General features: G+C 39.3%; 1 protein-coding gene across 6 annotated transcripts in view; it reads right to left on the reverse strand.

Annotated features, from left to right (window-relative positions):
* The window catches only part of CEP85L (centrosomal protein 85 like), a 160,416-nt gene extending 147,403 nt beyond the window's left edge, over positions 1-13,013 (reverse strand). For all 6 annotated transcript variants that reach the window (XR_003910564.1, XR_003910563.1, XR_003910561.1 and 3 more), the window contains exon 1: positions 12,692-13,013. Coding sequence is in view for 1 of the 6 variants with exons in the window: in XM_029943933.1 (XP_029799793.1) it covers positions 12,692-12,764 (73 nt within the window). In the remaining 5 variants the exon portion in view is untranslated. The remainder of the gene's footprint in view (positions 1-12,691) is intronic.
* Between the last annotated feature and the right edge of the window lie 7,026 nt (positions 13,014-20,039).

Consider the following 20,039-nt stretch of genomic DNA (forward strand, 5'->3'; position numbering starts at 1 on the left):
TGTCTTGTCTCTATTCAAGTCATTCCAGAAGCACAAAGCAGTTAAGAACTAGAAGGGAAATATGCTTACCAGGAGAGGAATAAGGAAAATTTTCTCACACTGTAATTATAAGACTATGCCACTGAAATGGGAACTACTCAATTTCTAGGTATATGCTATGGACTTTGAATAACTGTAAAATCAGTTTTTTCTAGAACAACGACAGAAACACCTTTGTAAGAAGACCAAAGATACTAAGACATGGTACACTGGAACTTCTCTTTGGAAAACAGTATTTTACATTTTTTAACATGAATTTCAATTCTTTGAAATAGAATACTAAATGCCCAGGAATGACTTATTTAAAAATTATTAATATTTATCACACTGGAAGCATAAGATTAGCATCAAATGAAGAGATAACCTATTATTACATATTCTTTCTAAAGCACGTTTTTAATTGTAAGCAAAAATGCATACAATATCAAGTTTTCCACAATATGTTGATATACCTATAATTATCTGCATTTAGAAGAACTAACCTTACTGATTTTTTTTTAATTTAGAGAAAGAGTGTGTGAGTGGGGGAGAGGGACAGAGGGAGGAGGAGAGGGAGAGAGGGAGCATCAAAAGCAGGCTCCAGGCTCAGCACAGAGCACAATGCAGGGCTTGATCCCGTTGGGAACATGAGGTGAACCAAAATTAAGAGTCAGAAATAAGCTCAACCAACGGAGACACCCAGGTGCCCCTTGCTGAATTTTTTTAATGACAACTCTACACCAGAAGAAAATAAAAATAACACCATTGACAAAGCATATTTATTTTTACATAAAAAACTGAATACAAATCATGAATACAAACTGCAGTGTTTCTCAAAATGCAGGTTATCAGTGGATTGAGACCAACCGTTTTACATAAAACAAAACAGAAAATATCAAAGCACACTTACCCTTATATGACATAAGATGCACATATCTCACATTTTAACACCTCCAAAATTTTAACAAGTTCAAAGCACTTTTACATAAAGTGGCCGTCAACTGCCCCAATTGTATCAGTAGAAATCAACAAACGACTAAGTTAAAAAGGAATAAATCCAGAGAATACAACAACAAAAAAAACTATTCCTTAACACTTAAAAGTAATCAGTTTCTAAAACTGTCACTCCATTTTGAAAATACTAAACAGGATTAGATGTGTCCTGTCCATGCCTACCGGCCACGGATCATCTATATTGGTTGGACTGCTGCAAGAATCTCCCACTGAAGTAATTCCACCCAAGCCATCCTCCACCCTACTATCAGAGTTATCCTCTGAGAATGAAACACATTTATCATTCTCTTGCTTATACAGATCTTGGGTTCCTTCCTGCAAACTCCTGAGGTTTGGCAAACTTCTTCACCAAGTATAGCCCCATTTTCTAATCCTTTGCAATCCCTCCCTCCCCTATGCCAGCTGCCCTACAAACAGGCTCTAGCCACACTCACTTAATCACTGCCTCCGAACAATCGAGGTTCTTTAATGGCTCCATGCTATTTTCCTTCTCTACCTTCTTTAAAAGTCCCAGTTCAGACTTTTGTCGTTTGTTGATTTCTACTGATACAATGGGGGCAGTTGAAGGTCACTTTATGTAAAAGTCTTGTTCAAAATGCCTTCTGATTCCCCCAGGAGGTAGTCAGTGGAATTCAATAACTACTACTCTGTGCTCTCCAAATATATCACTCAAATTTTTAGAACGGGATTTACTAAATTATATTAACCCATCTGTGTAGAACTTTCTTCTCCCTCAGCAAACTAAGAACAGTGAAAGATAACTTTTTTTTTTAAGTCTTTAACACAGAGCCACAGAGTCAGGCAGGGTCTCAATAAACTTAAGTCATTATTACAACTAGGTACCCAGTAAATGCTCATGGTATAAGACTAAAATTCTGGAAGCATTATAATTAGATCTAAAAATATTCTTCCATTTAGAAGAAGGATTAAATAGGGGTTTGTTGTCTATTTATTTTTAAATCCAGGAGATTTTTTAAAGTATCCCTTGAGCCAGTTTGCATTTAAGTGCCTATTTAAAGATCAGTAAATATTTTCCAAAACAACTAAAAAAATAATAATTATAAGTGGTTTGAGGGGATGATGGCTAAAATACCTAATAAATTTGAGAAACAACCTCCTACAGAGCCAAAAAGAAAAAGTCACAAAAAACTTAAAAAGAACATTAAAACATAAAAAAGGCATTTACATTAATAGTAATCATACATACACACAAAGAAAAAATATCTCAAACTACACTGGAGAATATTTAGCTAAAATGAAGGAAACTAAATAAAACAATATTTATGTTCTTCATTGCCATCCTCCAGTCCATCTGCGTACTGTTTATCTCTCGGGTAAGTGACTCTAATAGTCCTATTTTTTTTATTACAGAAATAATAGTGTAGCTAGTGGTAAGAATGAACTGTGAAACCAGGCTGCCTGACTCAAGCTCTATTCTATCTCTTATTAGCAGTAACCTTGAGTTACTTATCTAATCTCTAATGAGTATGAAAAAATATTTTTTTAAAGTGCCAGGCATAAAAACAAGCACACAAATCAATGAACAGAATAAATGGCCCAGAATTAGGGGTACCTGGATGGCTCAGTCAGTTAAGTATTCAACTCCTGGTTTTGGCTCGGGTCATGATCTCACAGTTCTTGAGTTCAAGCCCCACATGGAACTCTGTGCTGACAGTCTGGAGATGGCTTGAGATTCTCTCTCTCCCTATCTTTCTGCCCCTCTCCTGCTCATTCACTCTCTCTCTCTCTCTCTCTCTCTCTCAAAAATAAACATTAAAAAGAAGGGGCTCAGACACAAACCCACACATATATGGTGTATTTACAACAAAGGAGCCAAGTATACACAAGGGGAAAATGATGGTCTCTTCAATACATGGTGTTGGAAAAGCTGTGCAGCCACATGCCAAAGAATAAAACTGAGCCCCATCTTAATACCGTAGACAAAGATCAATTCAAAATAGGTTAAAAACTTGAACAAAAGACCCGAAACCATGAAACTCCTAGAAGAAAATGGAAAGTAAACTCCCTGACATCAATCTTGACAATGTTTTTTTTTTTATTTGACATTAAAAGCAAGGGCAACATAAGCAAAAATAAACAAGTGGGAGTATATTAAACTAAAAAGCTTCTGTGCAGCAAAGGAAACCATCAACAAAAGGAAAAGTATGGAATGGGAAAAAGTATCTCCAAACCATATATCTGATAGGGGGTTTATATTCAAAATATATAAGAAACTCATACAACTCAACAGCAAAAGCAATAACAACAACAAATCAGATTTTTTAAATGGGCTGAAGACCTGAATAGGTATTTTTCAAAAAAAGACATAAAAATGGCCTATAGATACATGAAAAAGTGCTCAACATCAACATCACTAACCATCAGGACAATGAAAATCAAAAGCACAATGAGATACCACCTCACACCCATTAGAATGGCTATTATCAAAAAGATAAGAAATAAATATTGCAAGGATGTGGAGAAAAGGGACCGCTTGTACACTGTTGGTGGGATTGTAAATTAAAATTGAATTTTAAGGAATCAAAAACTAGTATTCTTTGCTTTCTAAACATACACAAATAGGGAAGTTCATTAACTACTGTGAGTAATTTTAAACATTGCCACAAAAGGTATAAGACTATATTCCTCCAAAGTGATTCTGAAAATTCTTTATTCTCAATTCTAGTATAACAAGGAATCTCAGGCTGAGACTAAAATTAGCTCAATTAATAATAATGATCAGATAAACAAGTGGTTTGCCTTTCAGAGAAAAAGTATGAATTCAAACCAACAAATATATGCCAAGTATTCATTATATAAAGCAAGGAATTCAAGAGGGTTAGGACAGCAAACAACACAGACAAGTCTATCTCCTCCTATGAAAAAATAACACGCATGTTGATTTCAATATGTAAACAGTGGAAGTCCTAGCTTATCTCCCGGTTACATGAAATGCTGTATCCAAAAAAAAGTATATTGGCAGTCAACTGGAAAGAGGACCACATTTAATTTAATCTCTCATAAGCCTTTGTTTCAATTTACAAACTGGTAAAAATGAGAAGTTTTTAATCAAACCACTACAAATGTGGAGAAAATATACCAAGCAGTACTCCAGAGGCCTACCTTTGTCTTTGACTGTAACTATTTCATAGTACCATTAGAAAAATATTCTACATGGTAGCAAATTATGCCAAAACTTAGAAGGATCAGCAGCATCCAAGAGAAAATAAAAATCCCAATCAAAATAAATTTTCCCAAGTAGGGGCGCCTGGGTGGCTCTGTCGGTTAAGCGTCCGGCTTAGGCTCAGGTCATGATCTCATGGTTCGTGGGTTCGAGCCGCGTTGGGCTCTGTGCTGACAGCTAGCTCAGAGGCTGGAGCTGCTTCAGATTCTGTATCTCCCTCTCTCTCTGACCCTCCCCTGCTCGCACTGTCTCTCTCTGTCTCTCAAAAATAAATAAAAAACATTAAAAAAAATTTTTTTTAATTTTCCCAAGTAAACTGTTAGACCTAATAAAGGCTACTTTTATTTACCTAGTCTTTAACCTCCAAAGAAACTGGGAGTAGGCTGATCATTTCTCAATTAGCCTTCTGTTTACTCATACTTAGGAACTTAAGTGCCACACACACACACACTTAAGTGCCTGAATTAAAACAAAACTTTAGTACTAAAACATTTCAAAACAAAGTTTTGAAAAAATTTATAAATATCTCCCCAAAATTAAAGAACTTGATTTCTAGTCAAAGTTTTCAGTACATCATTCCTAAAACAAGATGGAATACTCAGTACTACTCAGAAAGCTTCAAAAAAGTTTCTGTAATGTCATGACAAGGCAATATACATTTCTTACAGTCAAAAACCACACAATCTGTCTACAATGTAACCACCTTGTGGAAAACTTTGAACTTTACATGAAATTTAGTCCAAATCTTTCATCCCGTTCTCCTGCAGGACAACTAAGAACGGTAGTTCATCTCTAACTCTGAATTTTAGTACTGAAAATGTTATTTTTATAACATCAATAAAGCAATCAAGTTTATTCCCTAAACATCTACTATACTGAAAAGCCAGAGAACTAATCTTAAAGCCAGAGTCCTGATCTTAAACTCCTTCTTTAAAGTAATTTAAAAACTTATCAACAACTTGAATTATTTTAGCACCATGCAATGAAGTCTTAAAAACATTTATCACAGGAGAAAAGACAAATGTAAAGAGAGAGTTACTATTTTGAGGCTGATTCTCAGGCCAAAGCATGAAATAAAACTAAATACCAAAGTCTGGTCCCCTGATTAAGAAAATCTACTCCGGTGGCAAGAACACTTACGCTATTTCAAATGTCTTGAGTCAAGGTTCAGCCACTGCTCAACGTATAGCACCCCAGGAGACACTTCCTCTCCCTAGTTTTGAAACTGAACATCCAAGGCAAACCCAGACAGTTGGTCACCCTAGTTTGAGAAGTAGTAAGGAAAAAGCAATTCAAACTTATTTAGCACTTAGGTATCAATCTCCATGCAACTGAGTGGAGGGGCGCCTTAGGTGGCTCAGTCCATTGGGTGTTGAACTTCAGCTCAGGTCATGATCTCTCATTTTTGAGTTTGTACCCGCATTGGGCTGTCTGCTGTCAACGCAGAGCCAGCTTGAGTTCCTGTCTCCTGCTCCTCCTTTCCCTTTCCCTTTCTCTCTCCCTTTCTCTCTCTCTCTCTCAAAAATAAACTTAAAAAAAAAAAAAAGAATTGAGTGGACTAGAGAATCTCTAATCCTGGCCAACTTTCAAATTTTTGAGAGTCACAGAAACTGGCCAGGGACACTGATCTATTCTGGCTCATTTTATATGACCTCTTGGAACTACAAGACTTTTAGTGATCACTCCCCTCAGCCTCCTCTCTCCTAGAACATCACACTGGGTGGTTCTAGTCCTAACTCACCAGCTGCTCCCTCAATTTCTTTGGATTATTCCTCTTTCTATACCTGATAGGAAACATTAAATGTCCCAGAGGTTGATCCTCTGCTGTATTCTCTACATTCTCTCCAGGTGAACACCTTTAAACACCATTTATACACAGGTATCTCTCAAAATTCCTACCTCCGCCTCTCCTGCCTCTGCACTGAGCTCAACGTGTATAATACCCAGCTTCCTACTGAACATGGTGTCTGCACCTCTAAAAAGCATCTCATACTTCATATGGCCAAAACAAGAACTCTTGATTCTATTTGCCTTCCTCACTCTTCCCCGCACCTTAGGAAACACCACTACCAGCCATAATTTCTGAAGCCAAAACTAAGATACTATTTTTGATTCCTCTTTCCCTCCTTTGTCATCTCCAAACCATTAGTAAATCCTCTCAGCTTTCTGTAGTATATTCTAAACCCATTTTCTTCTCCCCAAATCCAATCTTACCACTGTGATCCCAGCCCACCTATTGTAAGTAACCTATTAAATGCAATGACCTATTAACTGGCTTCCCTACTGCTCTTCTTTCCCCATCCCTCCACAGTTCTTCCCCACAGAACAGCCAGGAGTGATCCATAAACACCAAGGACAGAGAATGTCTACTCTCTTTCCCCAATACTAGAAGAGTAAAATGAAGTCATCTCTCCTACCCTTTGCAGATCTAGATTCTCCTCACAAAGACTAGAACCCCAAGTTCTTACAATGCCTTACATTATCTGGACTCCCTCACCTCACATCCCTGATCAATCTCCATGCTCCAGATTCACTGGCTCTTGATATTCCTCAAACTCCCCAAACTCCTCTCTACCTCGGAGCTGCTTCTGTGTGTCCTGTGCCTCGCACTCTTCCCCTCATGTCTGGCTCCTTCTCATCATTTTGGCCTCAGCTCAATGTTTTCTCCTTAGAAAGGCCTTCCCTGACCAGCCTATCCAAAGCAGCTCTACCTATCCTCTGCCATCTCAGTTTCCTTGTTTTCACAGTACTTACCAGGTGAATTCTCTTGTTGTGGTTTATTTACAGACAGCTTCGTCCTCACTAGAATGTAAGCTCCCTCAGAGCTGGGACCTTATCTTTCTTGTTCAGTGATGTATTGCTACAGCCTAGTACAATGCCTACTACACAGTATTTATAAAGAATGACTCTCAAACATTTGCCAAGTACGTATTATGTGCCAACCACTATACTGGATAATAACAATGGATTTTTATAATGAAAGAAAAATAGAGAGTGGAAGATATTAGTATGAAAAGCAATTTGTTTTTATGTTGACCATTCCCATTCTTAAAATGAATACTTTATATGGTAAATTCTACTTTTCAGAATATTCTTTTGGCAGTGTAAAATACAAACATTTTAACTTAAACTAGTAATTATAATTAGTATTTCACTGCAGCTTTGGAAGATATCTAGATGATGACATTCTTCATTTTTTTATGCACATTTTACACATTAGTTCTCACTAATTAAGCCATCACTCAGTAAAATACTATATAGGTCTCCATGTCATCACCATTTTCTAGGAATATGCATATAAACATTTTATCCAGTCAGAAAAATCATGACTCTGTAAAATCTTTCTATTTTCAACATACAGATATATTCACAACATGACTCTAGTGGTTGTCAACTTACCATTTAGTCCCTGGCCTCAGATTAATTTACGAGCTTAATTCAAGCCAAGAAATGATCAAGTTCCAATTACTAACCAAGTTCATTTCATAACAGTCATCACTAAAGATTCACCCCTCACCCCCCAAAGCTTATTATAATAGAACATGTCCAATAAAAATTCAACCCTCACCCCCAAAAGCCTATTATAATAGAACATGTCCAAATGAGCTCAGGCAAAAGAGTTATGTTTCACTGTTACCACAGTACTGTTAGATCCATCTAATTCAGAAGGACAGCAGAAAACCTTAGTGTTTGATGTAGTCATATCAGTTACCACTATTACCATTATGACATCACTAAACACCTTATGGCAATGCATCAACCAGGAAGAAGTAGATTTCAGGCTCAAGGCACTGAACCAAGAATATTTCTCCAGATCTTGTGTTTTCATATTTTAGCATACTTTAAAACTATCATATCCTGTTGTAAGGGCTCAAAATATTAATATTTTTAAAGTATGATTTATAAAATGAATCAAATTTGGTATAACTAGGTATAAGTACTCAAAATATCACTATATCATACTGGATTTTAAAACATAAGGAAAAAGGGTGCCTTAATGGCTTGGTTAAGTGTCAGACTTAATTTAGGCTCCAGTCATGGTCTCCCCATTGTGAGATGCAGCCTTGTTCCAGGCTCCAAGAAGGGCACGGAGTCTAAAATGAACAAATCAAGAGACTACAGATGCTGGCAAGGGTGTGGAGAAACGGGCGCCCTCCTACACTGTTGGGAATGTAAACTGGTGCAGCCACTCTGGAAAACAGTGTGGAGGTTCCTCAAAAAACTCAATAGAACTCCCCTAGGACCCAGCAATAGCACTGCTAGGGATTTACCCAAGGGATACAGAAGTGCTGACGCATAGGGGCACATGTACCCCAATGTTCATAGCAGCACTGTCAACAATAGCCAAAACATGGAAAGAGCCTAAATGTCCATCACCTGATGAATGGATCCAAAAGATGTGGTATACATATAAAATGGAATATTATATGGCAATGAGAAAGAATGAAATATGGCCATTTGTAGCAAAGTGGATGGACCTCGAGGGTGTCATGCTAAGCGAAATAAGTCAGGCGGAGAAGGGCAGATACCGTATGTTTGCACTCATAGGTCTAACAGGGGAAACCTAATGGTGGATCATGGGGAGGGGAAGGGGGGAAGAGAGTTGAGAGGAAAGAGGGACACAAAACCTGAGAGACTATTGAATACTGAAAATCAACCGAGGGTTGAAGGGGGAGGGGGAGGGGGAAGAAAGGTGGTGGTAATGGAGGAGGGCACTTATGGGGAAGAGCACTGGGTGTTATATGGAAACCAATTTGACAATAAACTATTAAAAAAATACATAAACTTAAAAAAAAAGAGTCTCTCTCTCCCTCTCCCTCTGAAGTAAGGTAGTCTCAAATGCATTCAAAAGAATAAAGACATAACACTTGTTCTATTTAAAATGAGCTTCCAAGGGGTAACTAGATGGCTCAGTCGGTTTAGCGTCCAACTCCGGCTCTGGTCATCATCTCACAATTAGTGAGTCTGAGACCAGCATCAGGCTCTAAACTGACAGTGTGGAGCCTGTTTGGGATTCTCTCTTTATCCCTCTCTCTCCCTACCCCTCCCCAATTTGTGCTTTCTCTCAAAACAGAATTAGCTTTCTAAGAATACTTGCCAGTAGGAAAGGGGGAAGGGGGGAAGGCTTTTGTTTTTTTCTCTGTATGGAAATATATGGACCTATTCATCTTATTTAGATTTATAAACCCTTACTCTATAAAGCTGAAGAACTGTAGGTACCAAAACAAAATTAAATCACAGCACAGGTCAAAAGTTCAGTATTCTCCAAACCACACTTGTTGTTATTCGTATTTGATTTTACTACCATTACGTTAAAAAAATGTTCCCTTCGATATTTTCAGCTGATTCTATATTACCATTGATGTTCTCTATAGTCTAGTTACATGTTTCTATAAACAAACCAGTTTTAGGATACCTAGAATTAACCCAAATACTGAAATAAACTCCTTTCAATACCAGAAATTATTTGCTTATCCCCGATTTCATATTGGCTTTCAGGATTAAAATGACTGCTTGCGGACAAATACATTCAGAAAACAACTCTTTGTTTTCACAAAATTCTAAAATTGCTCAAGTTAGTCAAAAGATATACTAGACATTATTTCAAAAAATATAAATTGTCTTCAAATTTTTAGGAAGGAAAAGAAATCCCTGAATAAATCAACTCAGAGGTCATTATCTTGACCTTCACCATCTGTTCATTTGTAAAAGAAACTACACATAAACTTTTCATCTAAGGCCTAACTTTATAAAATTAACTAAAAAATAATTTTAAACACTTATTTGCTCAAGAATAAAGAAGCATAGGGGCACCTTGGCTGCTCAGTTGGCTAAGCGTCTAACTTCAGCTTGGGTCATGATCTCACAGTTCATGGGTTCGAGCCCCACATTGGGCTCTGTGCTGACAGCTCAGAGCATGGAGCCTGCCTCGGATTCTGCATGTCCCTCTCTCTCTCTGACCCTTCCCTGCTCACATTGCCTCTCTTTCAAAAATAAATAAACATTTAAAAACATTTTTTAAAAAGAATAAAGAGGGGCACCTGAGTGGCTTAGTTGATTAGGTGTCCAACTTCGGCTCAGTTCATGATCTCACAGTTCATGGGTTCGAGCCCCACATCGGGCTCCGTGCCGCCAGCTAGAGCCTGAAGCCTGTCTTCGGATTCTGTGTCTCCCTCTCTCTCTGACCCTCCCCTGCTCATGCTGTCTCTCTCTCTCTCTCTCTCAAAAATAAAATAAAACATTAAAAAAAATTTTTAAAGAATAAAGCAGCATAACAAAAAGTACATCATTATTACTGTAAAAGTAATTCACTCTCGGCATATAGCTAAAAAAAATTTACTGGAAAGGCATGTCCTGACTTACCAATAGTTTATCACTGTCAAAACTGAGGTAAAATATACGCTTTGTAAAGATATCCTGTCCAAATTCCTTCAACTTGGGTACTACTTATAAAGTATCTCCTTCCACTATATTCTTTGCTACCGCAAAGGTCTAGGGCCTGCAATACAACCTCAAAGTTCTTCCTTCAGTTTCTTAACTTCTACTCACCATGAGGTTTTCCTCCTCATGGAAAACAATGGAAAAATGGATACAATACTTGGGTGATGTTATATCTCCAAACATGTTATGATTACAAATCTATTTTAAGAGGTTAGGTTACAAAGATACTACCGATGGCTTCTGACAGGTACAGATAAATTGAAACCATTCCCTCTAACCCCTAGGGCTAATGAAGTGTCTTCTCACTTACTGAAATTAACTTTGATTGTAGGATTTCTAAGTACTCCGAAAGCATTAGAAACCTCTCAACTGCAGTTCCCCTTCTTAGGACAAGTAGTATAGGTCTTAGAAAAGAAGATAATTCCTACTTTCATTTTTTTTAAGTTAAATCCATGACTATGTTAAATTCCATTATTTCTAAAAAGCGTTGCAGAAGCAAATTTGAGAGAATGACTTTAAATCTAACTCTGAATTTAAAATTTTACATGTGTCTTGAATATAGTACAGAATGGTGACTACAGTTTGTATGCTTGAAATTTGCTAAGAGGATAAATCTTAAACGTTCTCACCACACACACAAAAATACTGTAACTCTATGAAGTGATGCATATGTTAAATAGCTTGATCAATGCACAGATACATCAAAACATCAAGTTGGACACCTTAAGTATATATACAATTTCTACTTGTCAATTACACACTCCCCCAATTACTGGTAAAATTATAAGTCTAGAAAAACCACATCACAAATTGCTACTCTATCACAGAATTACATTATTTGACATTTTAATAGCAACTGCGCATAGTATATTTTAAAGCGTAAAAAATGCGACCGGAAAAAATTTTTTTCACTTCCAAATGCTGCTTTTCCTTTTTTTGTTGTTTTGAAATAGCTTTAAAAATGTATACAAGAATGTCAGTTACAAGTTGAAATTCAAAACATTTTGTGGAACAAGGTTACTTAGGAGTTCGAGAACCATCTAAAATTGTAGGAAAAATTTTCCGTCTGTACATATGGCAATTTTTCTGGATAAAAGGCCTATGTAAGTTTCAGCTTCTCAAAGGGTTCAAGAGTCAACTAAAGTGCCTTGAGGAATCATCAGAGTCACAGAACTTGCCACAGGCAATCCTAGCCTTATTTTTTAAGTCTTATCTTTTATATCCCAAATGAGGGGAGGATTTATCCCAATCTGGTGGCTCCTACACAACTTCTGAGCGACGCAGGCATGAAATGGCTGTCCATACAAACCGCTCCGTTCACACACGGAACGCGGCAATCTCCAAATTTTCCCTGAAGGGGCCAGAGAGAGGCAAACGCATTAACACCCCCACGGCTCAGAGATCTATTGGCTCATGCAGGACGTGTCCTCCCCTTCCGCCAGAGAGAGAGCTGCGGGGAGGTGACCAGGTTTCACTGAGGGGCTGAAGTCCCCTCGGGGACCACTCACGGAGGAGATGGCATTACCGGCAACGTCCTCCTGCCCCCAAACGCCCCAAGTAGCAGCCGCGGGCGTGGGCGCAGCAGACCCCGGCCCTCTCAGGCGCGCCCCGAGCCGCCGCAGCACGGTCGCGGCGACCTTCCAGATCAGGTCCCCGTGAGCCCCGTTATCCACGTCGCCACACACCCCACGAGGGAAAGGGAGGAGGCCGGACAACAAAGCGCAACCAGAGGAGGCCCTGGCGAGCTTGAAGTTGGGGCGCCGGGGCTGCGGCTCGAGGGGGAGCGGGCTGGACACCCGGCCGCGAGATGCAGGGCGGACGCGACCGCGGACGCAGCCAGCCAGATGTCAGCCCCGCGGTGCCGGCGTGTCGGCAGCCGGGAGGAAACGGGGCGGGCGGGCGCGCGGCGGCGTCGGGGAGGCGGCCTCGGGGGAAAGCAGGCCTGAGAAGGGAAGGGAACGGCAGCGGGATCCGGAGGCGTCGCGGTCGGCCGCGACCCCCACACCAGCCGGGGGAAACTGTCCCGTTACTTACCCGCTGGGAGACTGCGGGCTCCGCCGGGGCTGTCCCGGCCGCCGGCCTCCGGGGCCAGGAAGCGCCCCCACATAGCGGGCGGGAGGGCCGGGGGCGCACGACTCCCCTAGTCTGTCTCCCCCGCCTTCGCCTCCTGCTTCTTCGGCGGCGGAAACTTGTGCGGAACCTGGGGCCGCCGCGGCACTAGCTGTAGGGCGGGCGGTCTGGTTAACGGCTGCTCAGCGACTGGCGGGGAGTGCAGGGGCCAGATTTGCCGCGGCGGCGGCGGCTGCCATGGCCGAGCCCGCTGCGCTGAGGCCCGGGCCGAGGAAGCAGCGGCTCCGCAGTGGGTCCCCGGCTGAGCCCAGGCTAGGCTCAGAACCTCCAGGCGAAGTTGCAGCTGCGGCTTCTCTCCGCCCCCTCCGCCGGCAGAGCCGGAGCCGGAGCTGGGCAGGGCGGAGGCGGGGCCTGTCGGGGCGGGGCGTCGGGCGCTTACATAACGCGTGCGCGGCGCGGGGCGGGAACTGCGGGCGGGTGCCGCTGGATACCCTAACGCCGGTTTGCTCAGCCCGCCGACTGACCGGTAGGCTCGACGCACTGGCTGCATCTTTCCCTTCCTATCCCCGCGCTCTGCTCGGAGAGAAAAGAGGATGAATAGAATTTGGTATCTTTCGGTACCGCCCTCGCTTGGGTAATCCCTCAAGCCCTCCGGGGCACCCCTCTGTGAAAGAAGAGGAAGACCTGTCTTCACTGCACAGCTGCTTGAGCTAAGAGGCTCGCCAGGGAGGGGTTGAGGGACTCCCAATCTTATTTGGGATTGGGATTAAAGTCACCATGCGTTCCAGAAACATCGTTTATAGATCGCTTTGGGGTACAGAAAAGAAATCGTTTTCCTGAATTCGCAAATTCAACGGCGGGAGGTGAGGGAGGAGAGGGTAGCAAAATACCTACTATACAAGAATGTGCACAGGAACTAGCAGAAAGGAAAAAGACCAGAGGGTTCAGAGAGGGGCCGTAAATTTTAATCTAGTAGTCCAGTGATTCAGATAAGCAACGAGAGGAATCAAAATGGTACCAAAGTTTGTAATGGGAGTAACTTCCTTATACCCTACACCTGTTCCTTTTCATTTGATCAGTTCCCACCCTTCACCTAAACCTTGAGAACAGGAGCAAGTATTCTGAGGAAACGCGAAAGGGTCCATCATCCGCTTCTTAAATCTTACTTTTCATTGGCAATATTAGGATCCTTCCAGTATTTAGATACAAAATAGTTCATTTAATAAATATTGGTGGAGCACTATAGAAGAAAACGGATTCTACACCTGTCTCATGAATCAGAGACAAACTGAAAAGCAAGTCCCACCTTCAACAAGACATTGACTCCAGAGATGCTTTTTCGTTTGTTTTAGAAGTTTGCTAATAATAAAGGCCTCATTTTTCTATTGAAACCCTTTGGAGTTAAGAAATACTGCTTAAAACTTTTAGAGGTTAAATTACATTTAGTTGTGTAGTTTATTACTTGTCACATCTTTTTGTAATTTATTTGACGTCAGTTTTACATTTAGTCCTCCTCCAGTAGAGTTCCACGATTTCTCCAAAATCATGAGCACATGTCCCAAGGGTCACCTTGTTCTGAGGCCAGAAAGTGACAAAAATACGAAAGGATATGATTGGCTACTTTTCCTGATTTAAATGCACATGAGCTCATTTGAAGAGTTTCAGCATTCAAGTTTAGGAACTTGAATTGTTGAGGTTCAGAACAAAGCCTAAAAATTAATAACAAATTCCAAAAAGAATTATAAGAAGCTATAGAGCTATATCAAAGTATCTTTTTTTCCTGATTTATAGATACCATAGTCTCATATTAAGTACAGTATTTGGTTTTTTTTAATGTTTTATTTATTTTTGATACAGAGAGAGACAGAGCATGAGAGGGGGAGGGGCAGAGAGAGAGGGAGACACAGAATCTGAAGCAGGCTCCAGGCTCTGAGCTAGCTGTCTCCACAGAGCCTGACGCAGGGCTCAAACCCACGAACCTGAGATCTGACCTGAGCCGAAGCCGGCCGCTCAACCGACTGAGCCACCCAGACGCCTCGAAGTACAGTATTTGTTAAACACCAAACCTTTTTTAATACAGTTCTAAGAAATGTATGAATTATTACAGATAAATCTCAGTCTTTTGTGAGTTTTAAATATATGTATTTGTTATTCTAAAAACTGCTAACTTCCATTCAATTCCAAGTAGTATCTTAGGAAAAAAATTATTTGCTCAGGTTTTCTACATGTTTTTTAACCAATGTGAAGGGTGTGCGATACACACAAAAGAACATGTGATGTTGAGACTATTAAATGTTTTAAATAACTATTACAGAGTGAGAGGAAAGAGTAAAAACATGTTACTCTGGGAGTTGGCACCAAACATAAAATTTTTTGTGTTCCTACAAATTAAACTTGAAAGGATACAGATCTAATGCAATTAAATAATTTAAATACTAAGTGAGAATATTCTGTATGTGAAGTAAACTGTAACCATTTTTTAAATCATATAGATTGAGTATTCCCAGAATCTGAACTCAGATTCCCCATATATCCATATTATACCCCGTATCCATGTTTCTTAGAATGATTACAATTTATAATAGCAAAGGTTTGAAAGCCTAAAACTACCTAACCATTACCTGGTCTGATGTAAATTGGCATATTTTTGTTTTGTTATGATAGTATGAATAAAAAACTTAAGGAAAATCTTATAAGCAAAGGTATTTATTCCTGAACTTAAGTATTTCAGTAATCGTTCATGTAGTCAGAGATAATAAAATCAAATAATGAAAATAATGACTGTGTGTATATAAATACACTTGCTTAGGTGAAATTTAGATACTTAATATTTTAGAAGGGGACTTTTAAAAAATATAAACTAGATCACAAAAGAGTAAAATAGTACAAAAAACACCATATTTAGTATCAAACTATATTAAACCTTTCATTTAAAATGTTGCATTCCAGGAGTACCTGACTGGCTCAGTTGGTGGAGCATGTGACTCTTGATCTAGAGGTTGTGAGTTCAAGCCCCACGTTGGGTATAGAGACTAAAAAAATAAAAATTTTTAAAAATAAAAAATATGAAATACTATATTCAAAATCGACATTATTTAAAAACAAAAAATAAATGTTGCATTTGTAAATCTTTTGGAAGGGCACCTGGGTAGCTCAGTCAGTTAAGCATCCGGCTCTTGATTTTAGCTAAGGTCATGATCTCATCGTTCATGAGATCAGGCCACCTCCTGTCAGGCTCTGTGCTGAAAGCATGAACCCTGCCTGGGATTCTCTCCCTCCCTCTATTTCTGACCCTCCCCTACTCTTTCTCCTCTCTCTCTCTCTCTCTCTCTCTCTCTCTCTCTCTCTCTCTCTCCTTCTCTCTAAATAAATAAACTTTAAAAATATTATTTGGATATAAATCTGACTAAACTATCTTACATGTGTTTTTCTCACATAAATTTGTCATTTTGGGCAAACTACCAGAGAATTGAAGAATCACATAACAAAGGATAAAAGTGATATTTTAAAATGAGAAGAAAATCCATCTTGTACATAAAAGAGGAAACTTTGAGAGGTTAATGTTTACAGAAATATAAAATATCAAGACCAACAAAATGTAGAAAAATTAAACCTTCCAATAACACTTTAAATAGCTCCTAAAGAATAATTGCCACTTTAGAGTGGCAGATTTACGGATGAAGACTAAAAATTTCCAAGGAACAGATAAATCTGGTGTATCAGGGGTGTTAGAAGGACCTGATATATGACCTCTTCCAGGTCACAAAAATGACAAGTTACAAAACTTATTATGGGGGGTTGTAATCTCAAATAACCATTTGTAATGATGAAAAAAAGAAAGCTAAGAAACTTTTAACAATGGATTTGAAAAATCTCATTTAGATTCCTAGCAGATACATCCAACTATAGAAAAGTAAATAGAAGACATAAAGGTTATTTGATCTGTCTATACCTCCATTTCCTCGTCTGTGATGAGGGCAGGTCAAGAGGACAAGGATACCTTATCTCAACTCCATGATTCCTGGGAGATACAGAAAATGAATCCAACCTGTATCTTTGGCTCCAAAGTTGAGCTGCAATGGCTAATGAAAAAGAGGGTAAGATATGGACTACTAAATCATGGAGTAGTCCTTTGAGTGGGAAGCAAGACTGAGAGGGATGGAATTTAAACAAAAAACAAATTTAAGTGTCCCACAGTACTATCAGCGTTTACTGAAATTGCTTAGGACTAACATATATGTGAATGGAACTTATGGTGGTCACTACTTGGTCATACTGAGCCTATAGAAAAGATGCAAGGTCAATTACAATGAAGGGGGACAGCAACCTTGACAATGTATAAAAAGACAAGTTTTTCCTTGTCTTTCTGTTCAGACATCAGAAAGGTAAGAGTATAGGGGGAAGTATGGAGTTCAAGAAAGTAGCTCATGCCTTCACTAAACACATACACACACATATATAGCCTCCTATCTAACCTATACTAGTGGATAAGAGGACTGTTTTAATGACTTAAAATGGCCAAAACATTATGGATTAAATTGAGATGAATTCAGTGGAGAGGTGGGTTTTCAATAAAGAACAGTTGGTAGCAGTAGTGGGACTTTAGAATATATATATTTCAATGATTTGACACTTCTTCCTAAACCAGTTAAATATTTTATGTAATCCTCGCAACAGTCTGTCATCAAAATGAAAATAAAAATAAAAATAACTTTTTTTAAAGATGAACAAAGGATAAAAGAGACAGACCAAAAACAGACACTTAATATAGAGAACAAACTGGTGGTTACCAGAGGGGAGGCTGGTGGGGGGATGGGTGAAATAGGTGAAGGGGATTAAGAGTAAGTACACTTACCACGATGAGCACTGAGTAATGCATAGAATTGCTGAGTCATAATATTGCACACCTGAAACTAACGTAACACTGTATGTTAGTTATACTAGAATTAACATTTTAAAAATAAATAAATAAAACAGTCTGTCATTAACAGTCAATATTAGCTCCATTTTAAAGATTGGGAGAAAAAGACTCAGAGAAGTAATATCATACAGGCAGTAAACAGCTAGGATTCAGATATAATCCATAGGATCACAAAACCCATGCTTTTTCCATCATGCTCTTCACTATGTTGCAAAACAAATTATGAGATTTTTCTTCAGATCCCATGTGAGAAGGAAGTGCCTAATTATAGGATTTATGTGTAACGTTTAGGGTTCAGCTAAGATTGGAAACCATGTGACATTATCTGTGGTGTTGTATGATTTTCTTTAGCTGTACCCAGCAGTTTGAGTATACGAAGAAAGAAGGCAGAGAATATAACAGGATTTTTTGGTGTGGGCACTTAGGGGAAAAGGGCAAGGAATTCAAGGATATTGGCTGGAGAATGGGTGAAGTGATGGGAATCTGGGTCTAGTCCATCTGGAGTAAACAGTGAAATCGAGAGGGCTGAAACGTTGACAGAAGGTTGAAGGAATAAGGGAGTGAAAGTTTCTCATGAAATCGAAAAACAAATATGACAATAAGGAAGTGAATGGTGGAAAGATGGGGCATTAGGGTAAGTGGGGAAAAAGTTGTGGGTTTTAAGATTTCAGAAGTGGGGCAGTGGAAGAATTAATCTATAAGGCAGCATTGGAGTTGCATGTCTCTTATCTCCCTTCAAAAAGGACTTTGATGTTCAGCCACAAGGAATGCAGTTGACTGACAGCTTCCAGCTGTTAGCACCTGAGGGAGGGGTCTGCGTCAGCTTTTGAGTGGAGGCCACACTTTTCCTGGATAGCCCCAGCCTGTGACTGACTGTGCCAGAGACATTGGGGCCTGCCATTCTTTCTAATGCAGACCCTTGTAATCATCAGTCTTTGTTTTCTAGCTCTCCGTTGGGTTGACTGTGACCTGGCCAGATCTGCACTAAGGTCTGAGTCTTCACAATCCTCTTTCCTGCCCCTTTCATCTTTCACAGGTGTTACCCTCCAATAAACCTCTTGCACTCCTAACTCCATTTTAGCATCTGCTTTCCAGAGAACACAACTGCAACAATCTGTGAAGATATAATGGAGTTATATTTGTTTGTTTGTTTCAAATAGTAAAGTGGGGGTTCTATAAAGCATGATGAAAATATTTCTGAGGACAGAAAACAAAGGATGCATTACCAGGAAGGCAGCACATAGCAACATGGACTGAAACTATTCAATAGTATAGTTATGCAGGTACCTTACATTTTGAACAGCAAAGGAGGCAGATTGAGAGGAATGACAGGTTTTTTTTTTTTTAATGTTTATTTGTTTTTCAGAGAGCAAGAGCACAAGTTGGGGAGGGGCAGAGAGCAAGAGGGAGACATGGAATCCAAGGAACCGTGAGGTCATGACCCAAGCCCAAGTAAGACACTTAACCACCTGAGCCATCCAGGTGCTGCTAGAAGAACAACAGGTTTATGTGGACTCAGAATTCCACATGGGCACACAGACTCCTAAGGGAAAGTTTTGAGTAGCCCCGATTGGGCTGGTCCTGGCAGCTGCTGCCCCAATTAGAAAAATTTGCCACTATCCAAGTACTTCAGGAGCAAACTACAAACGTGTGAAACTTGCCATGTTCACTAAGGTTAACGGGATTTTAGTTAATTAAGAGTAGCTAATTGATTACAATTTCTCTACTCAAGTAATTTTCAAAGGTAAGCACAGTTTTCTTAGTAGCTTTCTTACTAGCTTTCTTACTTCTAGATAGTAGAAGAGACTTCAATTCAATAACTCTGTTAACTTTGGTAAGTTTTCCTCCAAAGAATTTTCCCTGTATTGCTTGTACAATGGAAGAAAATAGTGATCTCTGGAATTATAAACAGAGTTAATAGCACTAAAACAATTCCTAGAATGATCTGGACTAATTTAAGGATCAGACCTTTTTGCTAAAATTTCAAGAGAGGTCTGGAATTTTAATAAGTATAATGTTCAGAGAACAAAACACAAGTCTAGCTGCAATTTTCAGGTTTATGGGGAAACTGATTTCTTATTGTTTTTTCTGATTATAAAAATAATACATATTTTAAAAAACAAAAAAGATAGTATAAAAATAATTATTACTTATTTATTTACTAAATGTTTGTTGAGTACCTAAGTAAGGCAGGGGAAACTAAGGACAGGTGTGAAACATTGGCTTACCTCTCTATAAACTTTTATAGCTTTTAAAATTTTCTATTGGGTAAACATATATACATAGCAATTTGGTAAGGTTTGTCTGAGGTTTTTCTAACCCAATTATCTCTAAAGAAAGGTGGAGTCACCCTGTACTCCAGTGCTTACAGCCTCTCGTATTATGGGTTAC

Source organism: Suricata suricatta, chromosome 7 (assembly GCF_006229205.1).
Source record: "Suricata suricatta isolate VVHF042 chromosome 7, meerkat_22Aug2017_6uvM2_HiC, whole genome shotgun sequence".
NCBI lineage: Eukaryota > Metazoa > Chordata > Mammalia > Carnivora > Herpestidae > Suricata > Suricata suricatta.